Source organism: Mustelus asterias, chromosome 12 (genome assembly GCF_964213995.1).
Source record: "Mustelus asterias chromosome 12, sMusAst1.hap1.1, whole genome shotgun sequence".
Lineage (NCBI taxonomy): Eukaryota > Metazoa > Chordata > Chondrichthyes > Carcharhiniformes > Triakidae > Mustelus > Mustelus asterias.
In genome coordinates, this window is record NC_135812.1 from 96490016 (window position 1) to 96514614 (window position 24599).

A 24599-nucleotide genomic window follows, 5' to 3' on the forward strand; every position below is an offset into this window, starting at 1 on the left:
GTGAATGGAATAAGCTCCTCCTGTCACACGTAAAAAACGAATGACCATCTGTTAATCCAACCACATGGCTGAAAGCAGACCTCACGGTGATTTTGGTGGCGGTGAAGACGAGGAGAATAAGGATCCTTTTATGAGGAGGCAGAGAACTAGCCAGTGTGCACCTCAATAACACCAACATTTGTGACCTGAGGTTTTTAGCTTTCCTGTGTGGTTTTGCTTTTCATTTATCAAATCATTGCAAAAGTATCATAACAAATCAAATATTGACTTTGTGTTTTAGTAAATACAAAGTTGTGTGTACAGAATCATTTACTTAAGCTATTCTCATTTTCAAGAAAGTAAATATCATTTTTCATTCACCCCCATGTTTTCATGTATACGTGGGATAGGCCAACAAATCTTAATTTTATTTTCAAAACTAATCAACTATTATTTTCTCTTGAAAATGATGAATGCTACATACTTAATTTGGCTGCAATAAAGAATTGCATTAAAAGAAAATCTCAGTTTCTTGACCTTACAAGCCAATATACTATCCTTCTCATTGCTTCTGTAGTTTGAAAAAGTGGGTCATAGTGCAACTGAAATCTCCATCCTTGCATTTTTACATCACAATTGCAGTTTCAAGAGCATTTCAGTTCAAGTATTGCTGCTTTTCCAAAATGTACTTTAAGTGTTGTCAAACCCACCACACCTCATTCCATAAGTTATCATCCAGTGACTGGCCTACTGTATTGTTAGTAAATCAGCCTGACGTCAACCACAGGCTTCTTTCCCCAGCCTGGAGACATCTCGCCTACCCCCATATCCCAAGGAACATCGGAGGTGGCAGATTAATCCTCACGGGTGCCTGGAGGCAATTACCTTCACTTCAAATTGTACAGAGTTCACTGGCTGCACTGAGCATTCGAGAACCCAATTATGGTTATAGGATCCCCACAGTGCAGTAGGAGGCCATTCGGCCCATCGATTCTGCACTGACCACAATCCGACCCAAACCATATTCCCGTTACCCTGCTAATTCACTGACGCGAAGGTCAATTTATCATGGCCAATCAACCTAACCCACGTATCTTTGGACTATGGGAGGAAACCAGAGCACCCGGAGGAAACCCACACAGACACGGGGAGAAAGTGCAAACTCCACACAGGTACTGACCCGAGGCCAGAATCAAACCCGGGTCCCTGGCGCTGTGAGGTAGCAGTGCTAACCACTGTGCCACCTTACTGGTTATTTACAACCACTGTGGTTTTGTTTAAGGTTCTGCAGAAACAGTATAATTGGATGCCTACCCAAAAGCTTCTACTTGACCAATATTACATGTCCCATGCTCAATGCTTTTAACTGACACCTGCACACAACTGCCACAGATTTACCTGGGCATTTGAGAGAAGTCGCTGGACAAATTCCACCAGTCTGAGAAAAATTGCATCTCAGTTACCATTCTTTGTCAATTCCATACTGGCCTATGCATCAAGTCGAACTTGCTGAAAGGAATCTCCTAGAAGGTGAGTTTCCCAACAACTAAAGGCACATGAACGCCTCTTATTAATAATACACTCGTCAGGTTCCTCATTGCTCAATGTCTACAGTTGACTTTGTTGATATCCAGGGACAAAAAGTGTCCCCTCTCTCTGTAAAGAATGATGGGGGCTTTTAGATGGTCCTTAATTTAATCTCTGTTCATTGGAGCTATCTGGAATGGGGCTCAAACTCTTCACCTTCTGGTAGAGATTCAATACTGAAACAGGCAAGTGACTCACTTGCATTCCCCAGATGTCGTTTTGCAACCAGTGCAGCATTTGTTTGCAACAACTTCAGAGAAGAAAGAGGAATTCTTCAGCTCTCTGGGTATTTGTGTCAGCAGCAGCTCAGCTGGTAGCACTCTCTTCTCTGATTCAAATTGCACTTCAGAGAGTTAAATATAAAAATCTAGGCTGAAACAGAACGGAGGGATTGCTGCACTGTGGGAGGTGCCATCTTTCAAATGAAACAAAAACTGAGGCCCAGGTGTGAAAATTCCCATGGCAATATTTCAAACGACAGCAGGTGAGTTAACCCCATGTTCTTGGCGGTATTTATACCTCAAAAAATATTACTAGAACAGATCTTCCAATCATTGCTGTTTGCTGTGTGCAATGGTCAGCCATGTTTCCTTCACCACAACAATAACTGCACTTAATGTGTTTCATCACATGTAAAAGTGCTTTAGGGTGCCCCATGGTTGTGAAAGGCTCTATAGAAATGCAAATCTTTCTTCTCAAGGCCATCATGTCAGTCTCAAACATTATTTCTCTACACATGTATTGCTCAAACTATTCCCATCCATCACATGTGGCTTTTTGTCAACTTGCTCAATTCCTTTCCATAGCATTAGATGATCTTGTGGCACTTATCGCTGGCCAATCTTTATGCGTCAAAACTGCGCCAAAATCCACTTCTGAAACATCCTCGTTGATGTTGCACCAGCCAACAAGTACGCGTGCATTTATAGCTTCAGTTCTGTTTCAGTCAGTACTTTATCACCACATAACGATACCCAATATTCACTGTATTCAGTACGTTGGTTGGTCTTTGATGGCTATTTCATAAAAAGACAATTTTTCACACAAGTAATGCTGAAAATCTGGAACTCTCTGCCCCCAATGACTGAGAGTGCTGGGGCAACTGTAGAGAATTGATAGATTTTTAATCAGGTAATGGTGTCAAGGGTAATTGAGCTAAGATGAGTGAATGGATTTGAAATACAGATTAGCCTGGATATAACTCAATGGCAGAATATGCTCGTGGGGCTGAATGGTCTATACCTGTTACTATGTTACTACTGAAGCAGTCCACATCCAAATGCAGCAAGACCTGAACATAGGTCTTAACACAGAATGTGAAAGATCTCGGCCCATCTAGCTTTGCACAGTTAGTAAACGGCATCCTACTAACTTAAAATTAGGCCAATCCACAGAGATTTTCTTTTTTAATGAGATCTTTCTTTTCATCTCCACATGCCAATCAAATACACTGTTTTCTATCTTTCAGATCTCCCAAGACAAAACTAAATGCCCAAAGGGCGGGAAAACGGGAGTATTTCCCACCCGTTTTTTGGGTGTACTTACCTGAATGAATCTTCGACACTCATTGCAGAGTGCCTCAGTGGGATTCATTCTAGTAAGTTGGGGGGGGGGGGGGGGGGGGGGGGTGGCGGCTATTCCCACACGAGAGGCCGGCAGCATAGCACAATAAAAAAGCACTTGAGAGATTCGTGACCAGTGTAATGTTGTTCAGCAGTGCAACAGGCCAGGAGAATCCCAGCCAAGATCATCAACCATTGTAGCTACACATCCTCCAGAAACCTGCCAAACTTTGGTATCCTCAATGTGTTTGATCTAGTTCTTGCTCTTGCTGAGCTGCATTGAGAAAGCTGCATTATATAACTAGTTCCAAACAGTGATTAATTGCTTTTAAATATAAATATTGTCCCCTCACTTCCGAGTGGAACTAAATGATCTCAAAAGGAAGCTGATTTCTAGTTTTTTCATTTGGCCAATATCAATGCCACCATCACAAGGAAAAGGAAGATTAGGAACAGAAAAGATGCGGGTTATATGTTAACTAAAAGCAAACTGTTGAAGCAGTCAGTGACATCGATAAGGACCCTTCACATTCACTCCTGCCTGAGCAAAGCCTGCATCAATGAAATCACAAAATAGGATCTCGTAGAGTTAATCTGGATGGACCACAATTACATCATTAACTTTTAGGGGAGACAACTATTCCTCTTTAAAAGTGATCCCATGAGCCAGTTGCAATGCAAACAAATCTAACCAAAAGCAACTCCTCTGCCTTATAAAGTTTGCAAAGAGGAAAGTAAAGTTTATTTATTACTGTCACAAGTAGGTTTACATTGACAGTGACCCGAGCCGGGAATCAAACCCAGGTCCCTGGCACTGTGAGGCACTGTGAGGTTAATCACGGTGCCGTCCCTTCTATTGAACACAGTCAGTGTAAATAACCTTATCTTCAGTACCTCTCCTCCTGCTTCCAAAAATAGGAAGAGAACACAAAGTCAGCCAACCCTGGAAATGAATAATTTGCTTTCATATTCTATTACTAGGAGTTTACAGGTCAGCATCTTTAATACTTTTATTACATATTATTTACCATGGTTTAGTGAAGCAACACACAGGTGAGTGCCTGCAATTTTAAAACTGAAAATCTGCAGCTGATAAAGTTTCCATGTAACTGGGGCTAGCAGATAAAATTCAGGAGAGTGGTTTGAGATTTCCAATTTCTCAAAGTCTTGTGGAATGTTGGAGTAAAATTCACCCAGGTGCAGCATATGTGCTGTAATAGCTAAGTGAATAACAATCAATCATTCCAGTCACTTGGTAGCACAGAGCTTGAGTATTGCAGAAAAAGAGACAGGCTGGCAAAGCTTTTCATTCACAGAATCATAGAAACCCTACAGTGCAGAAAGAGGCCATTTGGCCCATCGACCACAATCCCACCCAGGCCCTACCCCCATATCTCTATATATTTACACGCTAAGCCCTCTAACCTACGCATCTCAGCACACTAATGGGCAATTTTAGCACGGCCAATCAACCTAACCCACACATCTTTGGACTGTGGGAGGAAACCGGAGCACCCGGAGGAAACCCACGCAGACATGAGGAGAATGTGCAAACTCCACACAGACAGTGACCCAAGCCGGGAATCGAACCCCGGTTCCTGGAGCTGTGAAGCAGCAGTGCTAATCATTGTGCTACCGTGCCGCCCATTCTGCACTCATCAGGACAGAATCATTAACACTGCAATGAAGTTGCTGTGAAAATCCCCCAGTCACCACTCTCCGGCACCTGTTCAGGTACACTGAGGGAGAATTTAGTATGGCCAATGTACTTAATCAGCACGTCTTTCAGACTGTGGGAGGAAACCGGAGCACCCAAAGGAAACTCACACAGACACGAGGAGAATGTACAAACTCCACACAGACAGTGACCCAAGCCAGGAATTGAACCCGGGTTCCTGATGCTGTGAGGCAGCAGTGCTAACCACTGTGCCGCCCTAGATCAGACAGTTGTCATTGTCAGCCAGAGTTTGCATACCACTGTCTCAAGAATAACAGCTCTAAGGCACTTAGCAGGTAAATCATTCCAAAGGAGCAGAGCTACGACACGGTAGAAGCTGCCAAGATGAGACAATTTGCAAGCATGCACAGACAGACTGGTAGAAGAACACATTGATAACATGCATCTTGATCCTACCCAATGTGCATGAATACAGGTCTCTGGATATGGATACAGTCTGAGACAAGCTAAAGGTTTTTGGTGAAACCGACCTCCACGAGATGTCCTATCTCTGCCTAATGCATTGCAGTAAGTTGTAGCAATACAGCCGCATAGCATTCATTTCCAAGGCTGATCACCAGGTTGTGAATACAGGTAAGAAGAAGCTACACAACTACAGGAGGGGGAGAGGAATAGAATGATATGTTGATATGGCTGAGAAGGTGGGGGAGGTGGCTTGTGTGTTGCACTTACATTGACAGAGACCTGTTGGCCAAATGGCCCGTTTCTGTGAGATACAGTTGTGCGTAATTCGAGACCTGCAGTTCGGTTTTCTATCAGTGAGTTCCCTAGAAAGTGGGAAGAGAGGGATCCCATGTCAGCTATTAAAATATATCATTTGGTGAATGGTTTGGAGAGTGGTTTGAGATTTCCAATTTCCAAAAGTCTTGTGGAATATTGGAGTAAAATTCACCCAGGTGCAGCATATGTGCTGTAATAGCTAAGTGAATAACAATCAATCATTCCAGTCACTTGGTAGCACAGAGCTTGAGTATTGTAAAAAAAAGAGACAGGCTGTCGAAGCTTTTTATCTTGCACTCATCAGGACAGAATTGCAAGAATACCAAATTTCAAAGGGAGCAAAGGATGCTGATTGTTTGGTAAGTAGACTCTGGAGGTGGGGTTGCCATGGAGAATGCACCAGGGAGCAATTAACTGCCATGCTTTTGTTTAAGTTCTAATCAGGCAAGTCAACTCTATTGATTAAGGTGTTGCCATGGGGAATGAACCAGGGAATGGCTGACCCAAAGCATTTGTTTGGTTGAAAAAGGCACAATGAGTGGACATGTTCGGTCTGCCAAGGTCAGGACAATGCCCATAACAATGTCTCTACCAATCAGCATCATCTTCTCTTGTGGGATATATTGCTGTTCCCTTTGAGATTCGGTATTCTCTTGATTCTGTCCTGATGACTGCAAGATGAAAAGCTTCAACAACAGGTCTCTTTTTTTCAGCTGTACTCAAAATTTGAGTTATTAGCACAAACCAGGGTGTTTGTGGTATGCCATGCTCTTCTTGCATGTTGTTCAATGAAACATGAAGCCATAATTGTAACAAGCAGCAGTAATTTGTACAACCTTGGGAGCACTGAGCGGTGTCACCAACTTTTCAGCTGCAGAGTTGACATAACTGCAACCCTCTGTAGAAAAATTCAAAACGTTACTAGCTTAAAAAATAATTAAACCAAAAGGGTTTGCTGTCAGGATGAATCGGGATTGAGTGATCCACCAAATGCAAGAATAATTGTGATGGCATGTGAGGCAGAAGAAAGCAATCAGTTTATAGTTTTCACCAATTTGAAAGGGAATTTGTGGAATGGCAAGAGAAGCCTTTATGTTAACAGCTTGGAACAACCCATCCCTTCATTGGTATGGCTGAATTTGATAGGAAGAGTAGAAGAGCAAAATATTCTATAACTGGAGAGAGACTGTGCAAATCTGTGATACGAAGGGATCTAGGTGTCCTGGCACATGGATCATAAAAAGCTAGAATGGAAGACCAGTAAGTAATTAGAAAGGCAAAAGGAATGTTGGCCTTCGTTGCAAGGGCAATGGGATGTAAAGATAGGCAAGTCTTGCACAGCTGTACAAGGCCTCAGTGAACCCACGTCTGGTTCACTACAGTTTTAGTCTCTATTGGAAGCAGTTCAGAGAATATTCACTCACCTGATGAAGAGGTTGTCTTATGAGGAAAGGATGAGCAGGTTAGGCCTATACCCATCGGAGTTTAGAAGAACGAGGAGGTGATCTAATTGAAACATATGAGATTCTGAATGGACTTCACAGGGTGGATGCTGGGAGGATGTTTCTCCCTTGGGGAGTCTACAACTAGGGGGGTACGGTTTTAAAATAAGCTGTCTCCCAGTTAAGACAGAGATAAGGAAGATTTTATTCTCTCAGAAGATCATTAGAGTTTAGTATTCTCTTCCCCAGAGAGCAGTGGAAGATGCGTCACTGAGTATATTCAAGGCCGAGTTAGATAGATCCTTGACTGGCAAGATAACTAAGGGTTATGGGGGTAGAAAAGACCACAATCAGATCAGCCCAGATCTTATTGAATGACAGAGCAGTTTCAATGGGCAGGTTCATTCCATGTTTTCAAATCCTCTGTGGCTTCATCCCTCCCCATCTGTGTAATCTCCTTCAGCTCTGTAAACCTCCCAAGACCTCTGTGTTCCTGGATTTCCAGTTTCTTGTTCATCCTCGGTTTTAATCTCTTCACCACTAGTGGCCAGGTCTTCAGCTGACTGTACCCCAAGCTCTGGAATTTCCTTCTCTTTACATCTCTTCCTCCAAGGTGTTCCTTAAAACCTCCCTCTTTGGCCAAGCTGCCCGAATATCTCCTTTATGTGGCCGTGTGTCAACCGTTGTTTGATGATGCTTTTGTAAAACACCTCACATTAAAAGGCACTATACAAATGCAAGTTGTTCTTATTGACCTGTCGGATAACCATGCAGGACTTTTTTCCTGTATACATTAAGATTTACTTTGAAATCTATCACAACAGGTTCATTTTGTGTTTATTGTCATTTTATGTTTTCCTAATGCAAGTGTTGTCCAGTGCATTAGCCATTATCTAAATGTGGCTTACTGCATTTCTGTTTACCCGTCATAACTAAAAATGAGTAACAGACCCTGTCGGTGGGCAGGTGGTCTAAATACTATTATTCACACAGCTTATGCACGTGGGGTTTGACATTTTGCTGATAAATGATAGGATGACAACAGAGTATGTGAGTGTTTTGATCATTGTGAATGCTTCCTTTACTTGGCTACTGGATGGTCTAAGATGTTTAAGTAAACATACACATGGAGTACATATATCTGTTCATATATATTGGCTGTTTGCCATTAAAACTAGTGCCTGTGGCTAAAGCAATGTTTAAAGTTTTAAACTTCTTTTTATGAGTTTCACAAGTAGGTTTACATTAACACTGCAATGAAGTTACTGTGAAAATCCCTAGTCGCCACACTCCAGCACCTCTTAGGGTACACTGAGGGAGAATTTAGCATGGCCAATGCACCTAACCAGGATGTCTCTCACTCTGTGGGAGGAAACCCACGCAGATACGGGAAGAACGTGCAGACTCCACACAGTGACCCAAGCCAGGAATCGAACCTGGGTCCCTGGCACTGTGAGGCAGCAGTGCTAATCATTGTGCCAATGTCACTGTAGCAATACAGGAGCGAGTCAGTGACTTCTTTTGGGACAGCACTCTGTCAACAGCTTTGATTTTCAAATGAGATGATGCACAAAAAATTGGTTCACCTCTGAGTAGGCAATGAAAGTGTTTCCCAGGTAGTGGCCATTGAACTTTTGGAGACTCTCATTCTCTTGCTGCCTGTGGGGGAGAAACTTGTTACATGAAACGGTTTGCAATAAAGAGCTGGATAATAATCCTTTAGAAAAACAAAAATTAAACCAAATCCATGGCATGAGAAGAGCTAAAATCAGTCATAATCTAAAATGCTGGGCACTTGAAACAGCTGTCAGGTTCATTTTGTTTCACTGCTCCTTAAATCCTGGGAAAGTCTTAACTAGGCACAAAATGTCACAAATAAATGGCAACGTTTATGTTGAACTGATCTGCCAACAGTCCATCAACCTTAGAAAGGATGGGGAATCCTGCTATTTGCGTGATCTGGTGCTGCACACACATCAGGAAAATACTGTACATTCCAGGGCTGTATTCGTGAACAGCTACTTGCACTCAAAAGTAGGGGTGGCTTTCAGAAAAAAAAGTCTCCCCAATGTGGTCAAAGGGCCAATAGAAAAAGAATTGCTGGCACAGTAAATAGCATGTTGTATGCCAAAAATATCAAATTAGCAATCGCAAAGAATCCATCCCATCGCAAAGCCTCCCATCCATTGACTCTGTCTACACTTCCCGCTGCCTCGGAAAAGCAGCCAGAATAATCAAGGAGCCCACGTACCCCGAACATACTCTCTTCCACCTTCTTCCGTTGGGACAAAGATACAAAAGTCTGAGGACATGTTTAAGTTTCTAGGTTTATTTTATTAGTGTCATACGTAGGCTTACATCGACACTGCAATGAAGTTACTGTAAAAATCCCCTAGTCGCCACACTCCAGCACCTGTTAGGGTACCCTGAGGGAGAATTTAGCATTGCCAATGCACGTAACTAGCACATCTTTCGGACTCTGGGAGGAAACCGGAGCACCCGGAGGAAACCCATGCAGACACGGGTAGAACGTGCAGACTCCATACAGACAGTGACCCAAGCCGGGAATTGAACCCGGGTCCCTGGCGCTGTGAGGCAGCAATGCTAACCACTGTGCCACCGTGCTGCCGTCTGTCTGAGGTCACGTACCAACCGACTCAAGAGCAGCTTCTTCCCTGCTGCCATCAGACTTTTGAATGAACCTATCTTATATTAAGCTGATCTTTCTCTACACCCTAGCTATGACTGTAACACTGCATTCTGCACTCTCTCCTTTCCTTCTCTATGTACGGTATGCTTTGTTTGTATAGCGCGCGAAAAACAATACTTTTCGCCATATACTTACTTCTACATGTGACAACAATAAATCAAATCAAAATCAAATCAAACAATGCATTATTGAAATTGCATCATTACCGTTCCTGGTCTAAAATAAATGCTCTGACTTCTTCCTGTTATCACCAGCTTGGGAAAAAGGTAACCATTCGTTCTTTTGCCTCTCAAAGAACAAAATGGAATTTGTTGCACAGCATTCAAAATATGAAACTCATATTCTCAACATCAATAGCTCTAAAACAACTCGGCACTACAGCCCATCGTGTTAACATGCCAATTTAAACTTAGACCCAGCCCCTACTTATCAAAAAAATCACCAGAAGCCATATATTAAAAAAAGAATCAACAAACTTGATGAACCCTTTAAGTGAGTCACAACCATTGCTCGGCTCACTCTAGTTTCTGTTTGTTTAGTACAAGATAAAGGTTAATACCCATCAAAATGCCACATTAAGAAATGGCTTTAATGCATTTAAATGTGCAAAGTTGCCACAAATTAAGAAGTTTTATTAAATGAACTGAAACAAATAATTCTGATTTATTGTGTTTGTTACCTCCTATCCTTCAATTTGGTAAAATGAATCTTCCTCCTACCTGAATTGTAATATGACAACGAGTGGAATCAACATCGTAATCACATGCGCACACGCACACACGTTAATAAATGTGAAACCTTTGCCTCCAGAAATCAATCCAGCAAGATGAATCATAGAACCCCTACAGTGCAGGAGGAGGCCATTCGGCCCATCGAGTCTGCACCGACCACAATCCCACCCAGGCTCTATCCCTGTAACTCCACACATTTACCCTGCTAATCCCCCTGACACGAGGGTCAATTTTCCTCTGGCCAATCAAGTTAACCCGTACGATCTTTGGATTGTGGGAGGAAACCGGAGCACCCGGAGGAAACTCACGCAGACACAGGGAGAACATGCAAACTCCACACAGACAGTGACCCAAGGCTGGAATTGAACCTGGGTCCCTGACGCTGTGAGGCAGCAGTGCTAACCACTGCGCCACCGTGCCGCCCCATGCCAATGTCAAGGGGCTGGTTACACGAGGATAATTACAATCCTGGTGTCACTTCATTGCATATATTTTGGACACAGAATTAGGGAACTGAACCAAACGACAGAGGATTGACTATATTTTGATGTTTGATAATTATCAAAGTCACATGATTATTTAGAGATACAAAAGTACGAGATCACGTACCAACCAACTCAAGAACAGCTTCTTCCCTGCTGCCATCAGACTTTTGAATGGACCTACCTTATATTAAGTTGATCTTTCTCTAACCCTAGCATCACATTCTGCATCCTCTCCTTTCCTTCTCTATGAACGATATGCTTGGTCTGTATAGTGCGCAAGAAACAATACTTTTCACCGTATACTAATACACGTGACAATAATAAATCAAATCAAAAGTTATCTTAGCCTAGTTATTTCTCCTCTGTCTACTTCCAACAAAAAAATAATTCTGAAGTCTTAAATATCAATTTATCTCCACCTAGTCCCTCTGCACCGCTCCTGGCTAAGATTGTAGATACAGGATTCTGCTCGATATAATTGAGTGAGAAATGTAGTTGGCAGATCAACAGAACCACTCAGTGGCCAGGATCTTTAAAAGTAGAAAAAAAAACTTAGATCTTAGCTATAGTACATTTATTGAACTTTGTTATCATTTGATATCAGGTGGTGTGAATCACCAGCATACACCTTACATTGTTGTCCTCATGACAACCCGTTCACCTTCTGATTGAGAGCCAGTGAACAATTCATTCAGCAGGATGTTTGGATTACAGAAAGAGAAGCAAGTTGTGACACCGTATGAAAGGTCTAATGCTGTCTCAAAAACACTTCCCAGAAATTTGTTTCTTCCTTCGAAATTAAGAAGAAAATCAAAGCAGAGATCAAAACTGGAAGGCCCGGCATAGCAGTTAGCACTGCTGCCTCACAACACCAGGGATGCAGATTCAATTCTAGCCTTGGGTGACTGTGTGGAGTTTGCACGTTCTCCCCGTTTCTGCGTGTGTTTCCTCCGGGTGCTCCGGTTTCCTCCCTCACTCCAAAAATGTGCAGATTAGGTGGATTGGCCATGCTCAATTATCCCTTAGTGTCCCAAATTATGTAGGTAAAGTGGATTAGGGGATTACAGGGTGTAATGACTTCGATCAGGCCATTGAGGTTGGCCTATTGGAGTATGAACTCCCTGATTAAGGATCCAATTGTTGGGCCAATCAGGGGGTCTTTGCCTTGTACTTAACCGGGAATGGCAGTTCCTCTGACACCCCTGGAGGTAGACTGCTCACTGATAGCACTCTGTGTACAGCTGTTAGAATTGTAAATAAAGGGATTTTGGGGAAGGGACTTCTGTCTCCACCAACTTATTACACAAGGATAGGGCGGGAGGTGGTAAGATGCTGAGTCGGTGTAGACGCAATGGGCCAAATGGCCTCTTTCTACATTGTAGAGATTCTACAATTTCTATGATGCAGGGCAGAGAAAGGAATCTGGAAATGGGAGCAAAGAAAACAAAGGAGATGTGGGATCAGCCATTTTGCAGTCGAGTGAGTATTGTAGGAGTAAAATCTGAAGACTTTTTAAGTGACAGAAAGCACTGAGCAGTCATAAAAGTATTAGCAATGCTATTGTGAAGCTATCATCATTTCAAAAATGTTCAGCAAGAGACCACAATTGTGGCCTATATAAAAGATAAAGACTTCATGCCTGCATATTAAATAAACACAATAAGCAGAACAACTACATAAAAGTGGCATTTGGTATCCCAATGCACAGATGTACAGGAAGCCTAAAGAAAAATCAACAACAACCTAGATCATACAACACCTGCAGTATAATATATCGTTCCAAAGAACGTCAAACATAATAACACCAAGTCGCGTAAGGAGATGCTAGGGAAAATGGCCAGACGCTTGATCAAAGTTTTAGGTAGTGTCTGAAAGGAAGAAAGAGAGGTAGAGAGTCTGAGTGGAAGAGAGAGAATTTCAAGGTTTAGGCAGATGAAGACACAGCCACCGATGATAGTTAAAATCAGGCACACTCAAGAGGCTAAAATTAGATGAGACCAGGTAGCTCAGAGAGTTGGGGGCTGGAAGTGATTGCAGAAATAGGGGGGAGTGAGGCCATGGAGGGATTTGAAAACATGGACAGCAGAGGCAACAGTGCAGGAGAGGAGGAGAAGCCATTGCAGGTGGCACTGTGGCTATGATTACATAATTAAGAATGGAACCAAGTGAGAGCAGTCTCACCGAGCTGGATAGCAGTGGAAAGACATTGGAAGAAACTGGTGTGGACAACCATGTCACAGGCTGTAGACAGGTCCTGAAGGATGAGATGAGGTGGTTTACCTTTGTCACAGTCACATACGATATCATTTGTGACTTTGATAGGAGCTGTTTTGGTACTGTTGGCAGGAGTGGAAACTTGATAGAAAGGCTTCAAACATGGATTTGGGAAAAGGTAGGCATGGATTTGGAAGGCAACAGCATTAAATACTTGAGAGGAAAGGGGGGTTGCAGCTGAAGCAATAAGCTGTAAGGCCAAAGATTTCAAGGTTTGGTATACCTAGGAGTGGGACGATAAGGCAGATTTGAAGGATATGGGACAGTACCAGAGGAGATAGAATGCTTGAAATACTCAACAGCTCAGATAGCATCGATGGAGAGAGAAATTAATGTTTCAGCTCCATGACCTTTGAGCAGGAGGTGGATCTCTAACAAAGGTTAGCTCGGAGGGGACATGTTATAGGAGGTGGGATAGAAACTAGAGTTCAGGGCTGGGATGGGGAAAATCTTAGAGGAAGTTTGATCTGATGAGCTTGGGGAAGGGAGAGAAATGACACAAGCAACTGAACGGATGGTCTCAATCTTAGAGTAGCGGACAAGGACAAGGGTTTAGGAAACTTGGCAGTAGAGAACAGGGGCTATCTTTGGATTCCAGAATGATCCTGGAACAGAGCAATTGCGGCAGACAAGTGGAGGACCTGACATTTCTTTATGTGTCCAGCCAAATCTGGTGGTGTATGGCTAAACCAGTTGTCCACCATATATATTGAAATCTCTGTTTCTTGGACTTAACGGAAAGGAAGGTTGAACTCGTGTGAGGGGGAGTAATGATTTTACTGGGGATTATACAGTTATAGAGTCAAAGTCATTCAGCGCAGAATAGGCATGTCGACCCATCAAGTCTGCACCAACAATAACTATCACTAAAGCCATGCTAATCCCACTTTCCTACATTTGTCCCATATCTTTGAATGTTATGATGTCAAATGGTATCCAAATCTTTTTTAAAGTTTGTAAGATTTCCGGCTTCCACTACCTTCCCAGGCAGAGCATTCCAGATTCCTTCCACCCTCCGAGTGAAAATGGTTTTTTTCTCCTCTGAATCTCCTGCCCCTTACCCCAAAACTATGCCCCCTCGTGATTGACCCCTCAACCAAGGGGAGCAGCTGCTCCCTACTGACCCTGTCCATACCACTCATAATCTTATACACCTCAATCATGTCCCCCTTAGCCTTCTCTGCAAACAATCCAAGCTTATCTAGTCTCTCCTTATAGCTCAAATCCCAGGCAACATCCTGGCGAACCTCCTCTGCACTCCCTCCAGTGCTATCACAACCTTCCTATAGTGAGGTGACCAGAACTGTACCCAGTACTCCAGCTGCAGCCTAACCAACGCTTTGCAAAACTCCCAACATTGCCGCCTTTCTCTTATACTCTATGCCACAACTGATGAAAGAAAGTGTCTCATTGGCCTTCTTAACTACCCTATTCACGTGCTCTGCCGACGTCAGAGATCTGTGAATAAATACCCCAAGATCCATCTGTTCCTCTGAGCTCCCCAGTGCCCTACCATTCATTAAATACTCCCTCATCAAATGTAGAGAGGTGATGTCGCACTTGAGCAAATCAGTAGTTGCAGAACTGTTGTGTGGATTTTGAAAATGCAGTTGCTAATGAATTGGAGGGAAAATATCAGGGGGGGGGGGGGGGGGGGGGGGGGGGGGAGAGATTCTCCCATCCCGCCTGCCACGGAATCGTAGCGGGCGGGGGGGGAAGGAACCACGCAAAGGTCCATTGACCTTGGGCGGGATTCTCCAGTTTTGAGGCAAGCTCGGCCGGAGAATCCCACCCCAGATGTTAGAAGCAAATTAAGTTGAACTACGTGTCACACTGCAGTAAACAATAAACCCCATATTGAAAGGGTGGTGGAAGCAGGATCAAAAATACCTTTCAAAAGAAAACGGGATTTAAGTTTGAAAAGGAAAAAGATACAGAGAAAGAGCATGAGAGAGGGACTAACTGAACAGCTTTTTTCAAAAGCTTGGCACAGCACGATGGACCGAGTGGCCTCAATTGAACATACAAATTAGGAGCAGGATACAACATTTGGCCCCTCAGGCCTGATCCACCATTCGATAAGATTATGGCTGATCGGAGTGTGGCCTAAAATCTACTTTCCTGTCTACCCTCTAAAGCCTTAGAATCATTCAGCACAGAAGCAGGCTCTCTGCTCCACAGCAGAAAATGTTTAGATTCCACCTAAATACTTCCAGGGCAGCAGAAAGTTATATTTGCATCAGAATCTATCTTCGTGCCAAAAACCAAGAAATATAATCTTAGTATATTTCAGTGCTGACCAATTATACTCCATCAGAATTTTTCAGTTGAGTGAATTCTTGTGTGTTATGAAGTCACAGACTCACAATGAAACGTATCTGAAGTTTTAAGTTTGTTTATTAGTGTCACAAGTCGGCTTACATTAACACTGCAGTGAAGTTACTGTGAAAATCCCCTGGTCGCCACACTCCGGCACCTGCTTGGGTACACTGAGGGAGAATTTAGCATGGCCAACAGATCTAACTAGCACATCTTTCGGACCGTGGGAGGAAACCAGAGCACCCGGAGGAAACCCACGCAGACACAGGAAGAACATGCAGACTCCTCACGGACAGTGATCCAAGCCGGGAATCGAACCTGGGTCCCTGGCGCTGTGAGGCAGCAGTGCTGACCACTGTGCCACCGTGCCGCCCGTGCTGGGAAAACAGCGTGGTGTCACACTGAAGTCTGAGTTCTATCGCCTATTACCCCTGTTATTAAACCAGTAATGTTTCTGGTCAAATCATCATCTGGCTTAATAAATTTAAATTAAATCGTGTCTCGGTCTTTTGGCTAAGATCAAGCCTCAGATCAAGTCCAAAATGGGGTGAATGCCTTATCCTATCTTGTTTAACTCTCGTGGGGACCATGAATTGGATTCAATTGGATTTTGAATTTGGTTTTTGGAGCAAGGAATGGATTTGCCCTGTCCACTCTGAACTTTAACTTTGTAACTTTAAGGATGGAATCAATTTGTTTTAAATTAAAAGACAAAATCAGAATGACGACAAGGAAAATCCTTGGCGGCACGGTAGCACAGTGGTTAGCACTGCTGCTTCACAGCTCCAGGGACCTGGGTTCGATTCCCGGCTTGGGTCACTGTCTGTGTGGAGTTTGCACATTCTCCTCGTGTCTGCGTGGGTTTCCTCCGGGTGCTCCGGTTTCCTCCCACAGTCCAAAGATGTGCGGGTTAGGTTGATTGGCCATGCTAAAATTGCCCCTTAGTGTCCTGGGATGCGTGGATTAGCGGGTAAAATATGTAGGGATATGGGGGTGGGATTGTGGTCGGTGCAGACTCGATGGGCCGAATGGCCTCTTTCTGTACTGTAGGGTTTCTATGATTTCTATGAAAATCAGTGCTTATCTCTTTTAATAAAGGCACAATGTACAGTAAATAGGCAGCGGCCCATTTTTAGGTGGATCTGAGATATTAACAGAATGCAAGTCAAGCACAATCTTTTCTAAAAAAACAATGCTTTTTATGCAGAATTAAAATGTGCAAAATACACGGTTCTTCAAAATAGACAAACAACTTGCTGACACTCAGTTCCTCGCATAATACAAGGATGGCACTTGTAAGAGGGGCACTAGAAATCACTGAATTATATTCCAACATGTATCACCATCTCCTGGGAGAAGGGGAGAAAAGGAGAAGAAAATCTGGTTTGGGGTGGGGAGGGGGGAATTTGTGGTGTAAATATTGAATCGCTGCAATCGATTTGCCCAGGCCAACCCTGAACTGGGAATAGGAGGTCTTCTGGTGGTACTGTACTCTTAGAAATATGAAATTGTTAACAAGAACAAAATCTGAAATATTCTGGGTTCAGTAATTGCTGGGTAATCCAAATAAAAGCTTCATCAAAATTGGCAGTGAATCAGCACTAACCATGTGGTCTAGACAACTGGAGACACAGCAGAATGGAAGTGCGTATCACTGTCATTTGACAAAATAAGTCATGGCCATGGCTCCATCTGCCTATTTCTGTCTTAGTAAGTTTACAATGTATTTATCCTCTTTCGCACTTGCTCAAGACACTCTCAAATTCAGTTTCCTGTAACAATTGCTGGCTCTAAATAAGGTTTAGCAAATGCAGCATTTTAGTGAACTTGAATGCCTCTTGAGTGCCATTACGCAAACTTTTCATGAAACCTACCTAACTTGTTAGCCATATATTATGTATATGTAATGTAATCCAGTGCACCTTCAGTGAAATATCTCTTGAAGACAAAGGAAGCACACTCTGTACTAGATACAGCTCTGTCTTAGAATTAATCTTACTTCATATTCTCACACAATATTTCCCCCGAGACAACTAACTTTCAAGCTCTTGGCTGGAATACCTTGGGGAAAGCCAAAAAACTGACTCAGGAAAGTTCTCTGCTCATATCGTTCAAGAAAATTTCCATGGACCAATAATACTCATTTTATAGTCTCAGTTTAAATTAGGATCTTCAAATTTCTGTTTTCGTCCACCTGTCGTGGCTGGAGATGATTGCAACACTGCAAAACATTTTAATAACAGTACTGCAATCTCTATATAAAATACAACCAACTTACACATTTTGCTTATAGGTAATGGATTTGGCCAACATAAAGATTAAGAAATTACTCAATTTAATTAATGCAAATATTTATTAGTCCATCACTTTAATTGGTTTCAGTGTTGATCTGCTGTTTCGTTCAATTCTACAATGAGCCTCAAGTTCACTCTTTTAAATCACTTCAATTGAAAAAAAAAACAGAAAATGTAGAACCCATTGTAACTCATCCTTTCAAAAGCTCAGATTTTCATCTCGATCTTTAAATTCTGGAACAATGAACATTTTGATAAGACAAATGGATTTACTGAGAAATGTTGATTGAACTAATGTGAGAGGGAAGTGGTGCAGCTTCTGTTACAGGAATCTATTGGAAATATTTCACACTATTTGGGGTTGCAAAAAAAATGTAGATTCATGTCAAATTACAAAAAATCAAGTACAGTAGTCTCTGGTCCAAATTAAGGGAAGGTGAAGAAGATTATAAAGTCAGGCACATCTTTTTCTAGTACAATCATGATAAAGGTACAGAACAGGGAGGTAGGCAGAGTGACAGGGTGCAAAAAGCAGCTAGGATCATAGAATAGAATCCCTACAGTGCAGAAGGAGGCCATTTGGTCCATCGAGCCTATACCGACAACAATCCTCCCCACATCCCCGTAACCACACATATTTATCCTACTAATCCACCTGACATGCCCCTAACACCAAGGAGCAATTTCATGGCCAATCAACCTAACCCGCACATTTATGGACTGTGGGAGGAGACCAGAGCACTCGGAGGAAACCCACGCAGACATGGGGAGAATGTGCAAACTCCACACAGACAGTCACCCAAGCCGGGAACCAAACCCGGGTCCCTGGTGCTATGAGGCAGCAGTGCTAACCACTGTGCCGTCCCCAAAACTTCACAAATTTCCGTCAGCAAATACGATTCAGGACAATTGGACTACATAGGAAGCTGAATGAATTGGCTAGATGGACCAATGGTGGATATCTTTGCCTGAAATTGCTGATTTGTTCGTCAAAAAAATGTTCGGGATGAAACAAACTGGTGTCCACTTTTAAACCATTCCAAATGTGACCATGATTGTGATTCTAATCAACACCATCAGATTTCTGATATTATGCATATAAAATTGTCTATTTTGATTTGATATCCACTTCTGTGGCAAAATATTAGTTAATCTGTGATTATCTTATTTTATATCAAGCCCATGCGTAATATACTTTTACTTGATTTGTGATTGATTTTGGAGGTGTCAGTTGAAAGGTTTATTCATGTTGTTTTTTAAAAAAAGGAATGTCACATACTTTCTACTCGAAAATACAATTAGACAGTACTTACTGGAAGTTTAAAATAAAAGACAGCATAATCACAACTAATCACTGCAAGACATTAGGTCACTGCAGAGAGAATAGCAACATTGTGGTGGGCCAGAGCGCTGAAAAACCTTCATTGTACAGTCTCACTTTCCCTTGTGTATATTGAAGTCATCTGCATTTAATTCATATATAGTGCCACTGTTATATTATTTGCCAAGAACTAATTGTTATGAGAATGTACATCCAGGGTGCCCCATTCACTGTCACACTGGAGTCAGATGCCAAGCACCAATGTATCAGTCCACCAGCCACATGGAAAACAGCAAGAAACACACTCCAGCATTTTGAGTTCAATTATTTCAAACTGCCGAGATTTTCCAGCAGTTTTCTCTGCTGCATTTAATTGCTGCTCCGTCTTCTGGTTCGTGAGAACCAGAAGACGGAGCAGCAATTAAATGCAGCAGAGAAAACTGCTGGAAAATCTCGGCAGTTCTGACAGCATCTGCAGGGAGCGAATAGAGCCAACATTTCGAGTCTGGATGACCCTTTGTGTCTCCACAGATGCTGTCCGACCTGCTGGGATTTTCCAGCATTTTTCTGTTTTTGTTTCAGATTCCAGCATCCGCAGTATTTTGCTTTTAATTAAATACAGCAATTAAATAGTATTGTTATGTATGTAATCCAAGAAACACAATATCGAAAGGCAATGATGAACATCTCAGCTTAGCCTCGTGTCAAAACTCCAACATACATACTCTTGGTCATCCTTTACTGACTATTTGAAACTGAAATTTAAAGGAGGCAGTGAAAGTGGACACTTTCATCATCAATATTAATTTTCATTCATTCCAGTTATGTAAATTAGTTTATTCTGCAAAACAAAACAGGCATGGACTACTTTGGGGCGGCATTCTGACACAGTAGTTAGCACTGCTGCCGCATAGCGCCAGGGATCCAGGTTCGATTCCCGGCTTGGCCACTGTCTGTGTGGAGTTTGCACATTCTCCCCGTGGGTTTCCTCCCACAGTCCAAAGATGTGCGGGTCAGGTGTATTGGCCATGCTAAAATTGCCCCTTAGTGTCAGGGGGGCCAGCTAGGGTAAATGCATGGGGTTATGGGGATAGGGCCTGGGTGGAATTGTGGTCGGTGCAGGCATGATGAGCCGAATGGCCTCCTTCTGCACTGTAGGGGTTCTATGATTTTGAATAAGTTTGGTTAGATAATGAGTTTTAAAATGTTGTATTAATCCAAAGTTAATCAATCTCAAAAGATTTCCCAAGACTTCACTATCACAGCCAAATAAACAGACACAATATTTAGATTTGACTAGTTCCTTACAGAAATAATTTGTGCTTTTTATAAAGAAACGTTAACACCTTCAAATATAAAGCCAGTGTATAAGTGTAACGAAAGGACCATCTGAAAATTGCTACAATGGGAGCATTTGTTCCTACAATAACTATTGCCTGCACCATAAAGTTATATGTTCTCCAATCACAGATGTAAACAGCACAGCGCTTTAGCAACAGCTCACTTCAACAGGACTCTTTCCTGGCAGATTATTGCACAATTATACAAAAAGGGTCCAACTAATGAAATTTTTGCAGGATTTAGAACATTGCATAAGATACAATTGTAAAGTATGCAACAAAGCATTTTATTGGGAGACTATTCCAACATAATTTACAGTACTATATGGAGCATAAGAGAGCCCATAGTCTAAAAATACATAAAGAATGTATTTCAATTTTGGGGTTGAAAGGGTTGACGTATGAGGAGAGATCGAAAAGTTTGGGCTTATACTCGCTGGAGTTTAGAAGGGTAAGAGGGGATCTGATTGAAGTATATAAAATTCTGAAAGGAATTGATAAAGTAAATGTAGACCAAATGTTTCCTCTTATGGGCAATCTCGAACAAGAGGTCACAGTTATAGATTGACAGGCATTAGATTTAAAACTGAGATAAGGAGGAATTATTTCTCGCAGAGGGTGGTGAATTTGAGAAACTCGCTGTCCCATAGTGCGGTGGAGTCTGAATCATTGAAGGGTTTCCAGAAGGGGATAGATATATTTCTAATAAAAAAGGGAGAAGGGGATATGCAGAACAGGTTGGGAGGTGGATTTGAGACCAGGGAGAGATCAGTCATGATCTGATTGAATAGCAGAGCAGGCTCGAGGGACTTAATTTGCCTACTTCTGCTCCTAATTCCTATGTTCCAATGTTCAATTGTTACGAACGAACCAACTCGCTCTCGGGGAGAAATCGCCTCACACCCAGTAAATTAAATAAATATATCAAATAATTGTTTCTGGGAGCTGTAGGTGATTCATCACTGGGATTCTTTCAAAAGTAGTGTGGCAAAATTATAATTAAAATAAGTCATTAATAATTATTTTGCGTGAAGCACAAAGTACAAATGCCTTCCTCGGGGGTTTTAATGATTATCAGAAAGCTAAATTAGTGTCAATCATCACTACTAAAGACAATTTAGTGCACCATTGAAGTTCTTAATACCGCACTTGTATATTTTGCGGAAGATTTTCATCTTGCACTCATCAGGACAAATGCAAGAATGTCAAACTTCAAAGGATCACAACAATTTACACTACACGAGAACCATACAATATGAGAAATGGATGCTGATTGAGTTGGTAAGTTGCTCTGATTGGTCTTGGTGTTGCTGTGGAGAAAGCAATGGGGTGTTCCCTCAACCAACATCACCAGAATGGATTGCCTGGCCAGAGAAAAAGTACAGCACAGGAAGAGGCCCTTCAGCCCTCCAAGCCTCATTTACCCCATTGCAGTTATGGGAGCTTGCTGGCTCATCTGTTTGCCTACTTGACAGTAGTGACCACACTTCAAAATGACTTAATTGGCTGTGATTTGGGACATCTTTTGTTGTATCATATTGATGTGAAAGACTCCAAATAAATTCAATGGCCAGGATAGGGGTTTAAGGCAATTCTCGTTACTAATCAGAATTAACAATTAGGTCACAAATTAGAATTAATAATCATTTTGGTACACAATTTAATAACTATATACTTAAGATAGTTCTGAAAGCCATGTCACTTCATGTGACCATAAATATCACTCTTAACAGTTCCTTCTCCCAATACTGATAACTCAGTCTTTAACTCCAGAATCCTGCCGAGTTCTTCTACCCGAGGAATTCTTCCTTTTAAGTAAGATAAGGCAATACAATATTCCCAGTTACTAAGGAAGAATTGGGGTCTTACAGGAAGCGCAAGCAAAGAGGGGAATATAACCCGCACCAAAATCTCTGAATGAGGGGGAAAAAATATCCTCCTCCCTACAGTGATTTCAGCAAATTGAAAAAGGACTTGAAACAAAGTGTCAGTTTCGTGTTTATGAGAGCTAAATCTCAAATCGAAAGAGACTGCTGGAGTTGGTAACGAAGATTGTCAGAGTGCTGTGCTCATGGGGATGGGATAAGTGCGATGCCGAGACTGCGAAAACGCTACTTTACTGCGCTTCCCATTCTTCCCACTTAAAAAACAATTAGAAACTCGTTACATTCCCAACACTGACATGCTGAACCCTGATGGCCACAAATGTGAAGGTGGGGGGAGGAAGGGAGGCTGTTTATGAATGAAGGTAACGCTAACAAAGCTCGGGTCGGCTTTCCCAATGGTCAGGAGGTGGATGTGATTGAAAGTGGGGGGTTTGTTTGAAGGAGTCACAGGGTGTCCAGAGGCAGGGTGCTGCTATTGTGAAGCGGCCACCAATAGTGTTCCAGCGCTTGTGTCATTCCATAGATACAAAAGGCGGCGACAGATGTGTCCAGTCTTTGTGGGCTGGAGGCGATAATCACCGTTTAGTCATTTTCATCTGATCGGCAAATGTGAGAATGTCAAAGTATTTAACGTTTGGCATCAATGCGATTGCTGCTTCTGTGTAATATCCATGTTTGAGTGGTGAAAGTGACAAATAATCTCTAACAAACATATTGCCTTCAACCAAAGGTACAATTCTGGTCCAGTAAGGTATAATTCTGGTGTAGTTTACCAAATAATGCATATTGCATTCAAAACAAGGTACAATTCTGGTGTAGTTTACCAAATTCAAACAAGGTACAATAATTTACCTAATGAAACAAATGTATTGCATTCGGATAAGGTACAATTTCGGTCCAGTTTACCAAATAATGCAAACATATTCTGAGTAACTTTATGCATTTGGAATATACTGCCACTGTGTTATTGAAACGCCAAGTCCTGGTCGCTTTCATTGCAAGTTACTTTTTTTTTGCAATTTGAGTTTTGTTATTGCTAATCATACATTCGGCGAATCCGCGCGTTTTGTGTGAAGTTAATGCGCGTAATTAAAAAAGAAACGCTCCCTCAATGCGAATTGGCGTGCAGTCTCTGCTCATCAATGCAACGCATTTAAACACTACGCTTTCACTCACCCCCCTCCCTCCCCAGCCCCGCCGCGCTTTACGTAACATATTAACACCTCGATCTGTTTGCAAAAAAGCAGCCTGAGCTCAGTAATCGGAATGCAAAGACGTCAGTGACCAGCTGAACAGCAAAACCCAGCCTCAGGATCCTCTGTCTGCAAAATGCAAATTCAGTGTGTTCAGCTAAAACAGGAAATGCAATCAGCTTTACAAGCCTTGAAACTTAGCACTGACATTGCAAAGCTCAAGGTGCACCATTGCATTTTGCATTAAGCGCAGGTCTTTTTGCATTCTACTCAAATATCGCCCCATGCATCTGTGCAAACCTTACCTCCTTTTGACAGCGACATTTTTTTCCCTCCTCTCCCCCTTGCTGGGAGGGGAGTTGTGTGTAGGGAGGGGGGGGAGGGGAATCACAAAAGACTTTGCCTTTTCAGCTTTGCAACAAAGATGCAAAAGATTGGTGCCTCCCAATTTTCCTCCACCTGGGAATCCTGCTCGAATTTGGGCTTTTTTGCAGCTGCGAGCTATGCACGGGGCATGGCCGGTTGCACAACTCGGAAGCAAGCGAAGATTTGCAAATGCAAAAGAGCTGGTTCGGTAATTACGGAGCTGCAGCTACATGATCGGCCGGAGCTGAGTTCACCAGCTTCAAACTTCTCAGCGTGTCATCACGTTCTTCCTGCAGCAGAAGCAAGCATTGTGGGAATTGTAGTCTTCATTTGGAGCCAACTTTTATTTCCAAACCAGAGAGTGGGTATGGGGGTGAAATCTGGCAGTAAATCTACCTGAAGCACCTTACTGTGCAACATGGTGAGAAATAGCATCTACATGTTAAAGTTGGCACTGTGGTTAGCACTGCTGCCCTCACAGTGCCAGGGACCTGGTTTTGATTCCCGGCTTGGGTCACTGTCTGTGTGGAGCCTGCACGTTCTCCCCGTGGGTTTCCTCCGGGTGCTCCGGTCTCCTCCGAGAGACGTGCTGATTAGGTGCATTGGCCATGCTAAATTCTCCCTCAGTGTATCCGAACAGGTGCCGGAGTGT

General features: G+C 42.5%; 1 protein-coding gene across 1 annotated transcript in view; it reads right to left on the reverse strand.

Moving 5' to 3' along the window:
* Nucleotides 1-24020, reverse strand: part of map2k6 (mitogen-activated protein kinase kinase 6) — a 113623-nt gene extending 89603 nt beyond the window's left edge. Inside the window, exon 1 of the mRNA XM_078225662.1 lies at nucleotides 23882-24020. Coding sequence (XP_078081788.1) covers nucleotides 23882-23905 — 24 coding nt within the window. The 5' untranslated portion in view covers nucleotides 23906-24020. The remainder of the gene's footprint in view (nucleotides 1-23881) is intronic.
* Between the last annotated feature and the right edge of the window lie 579 nt (nucleotides 24021-24599).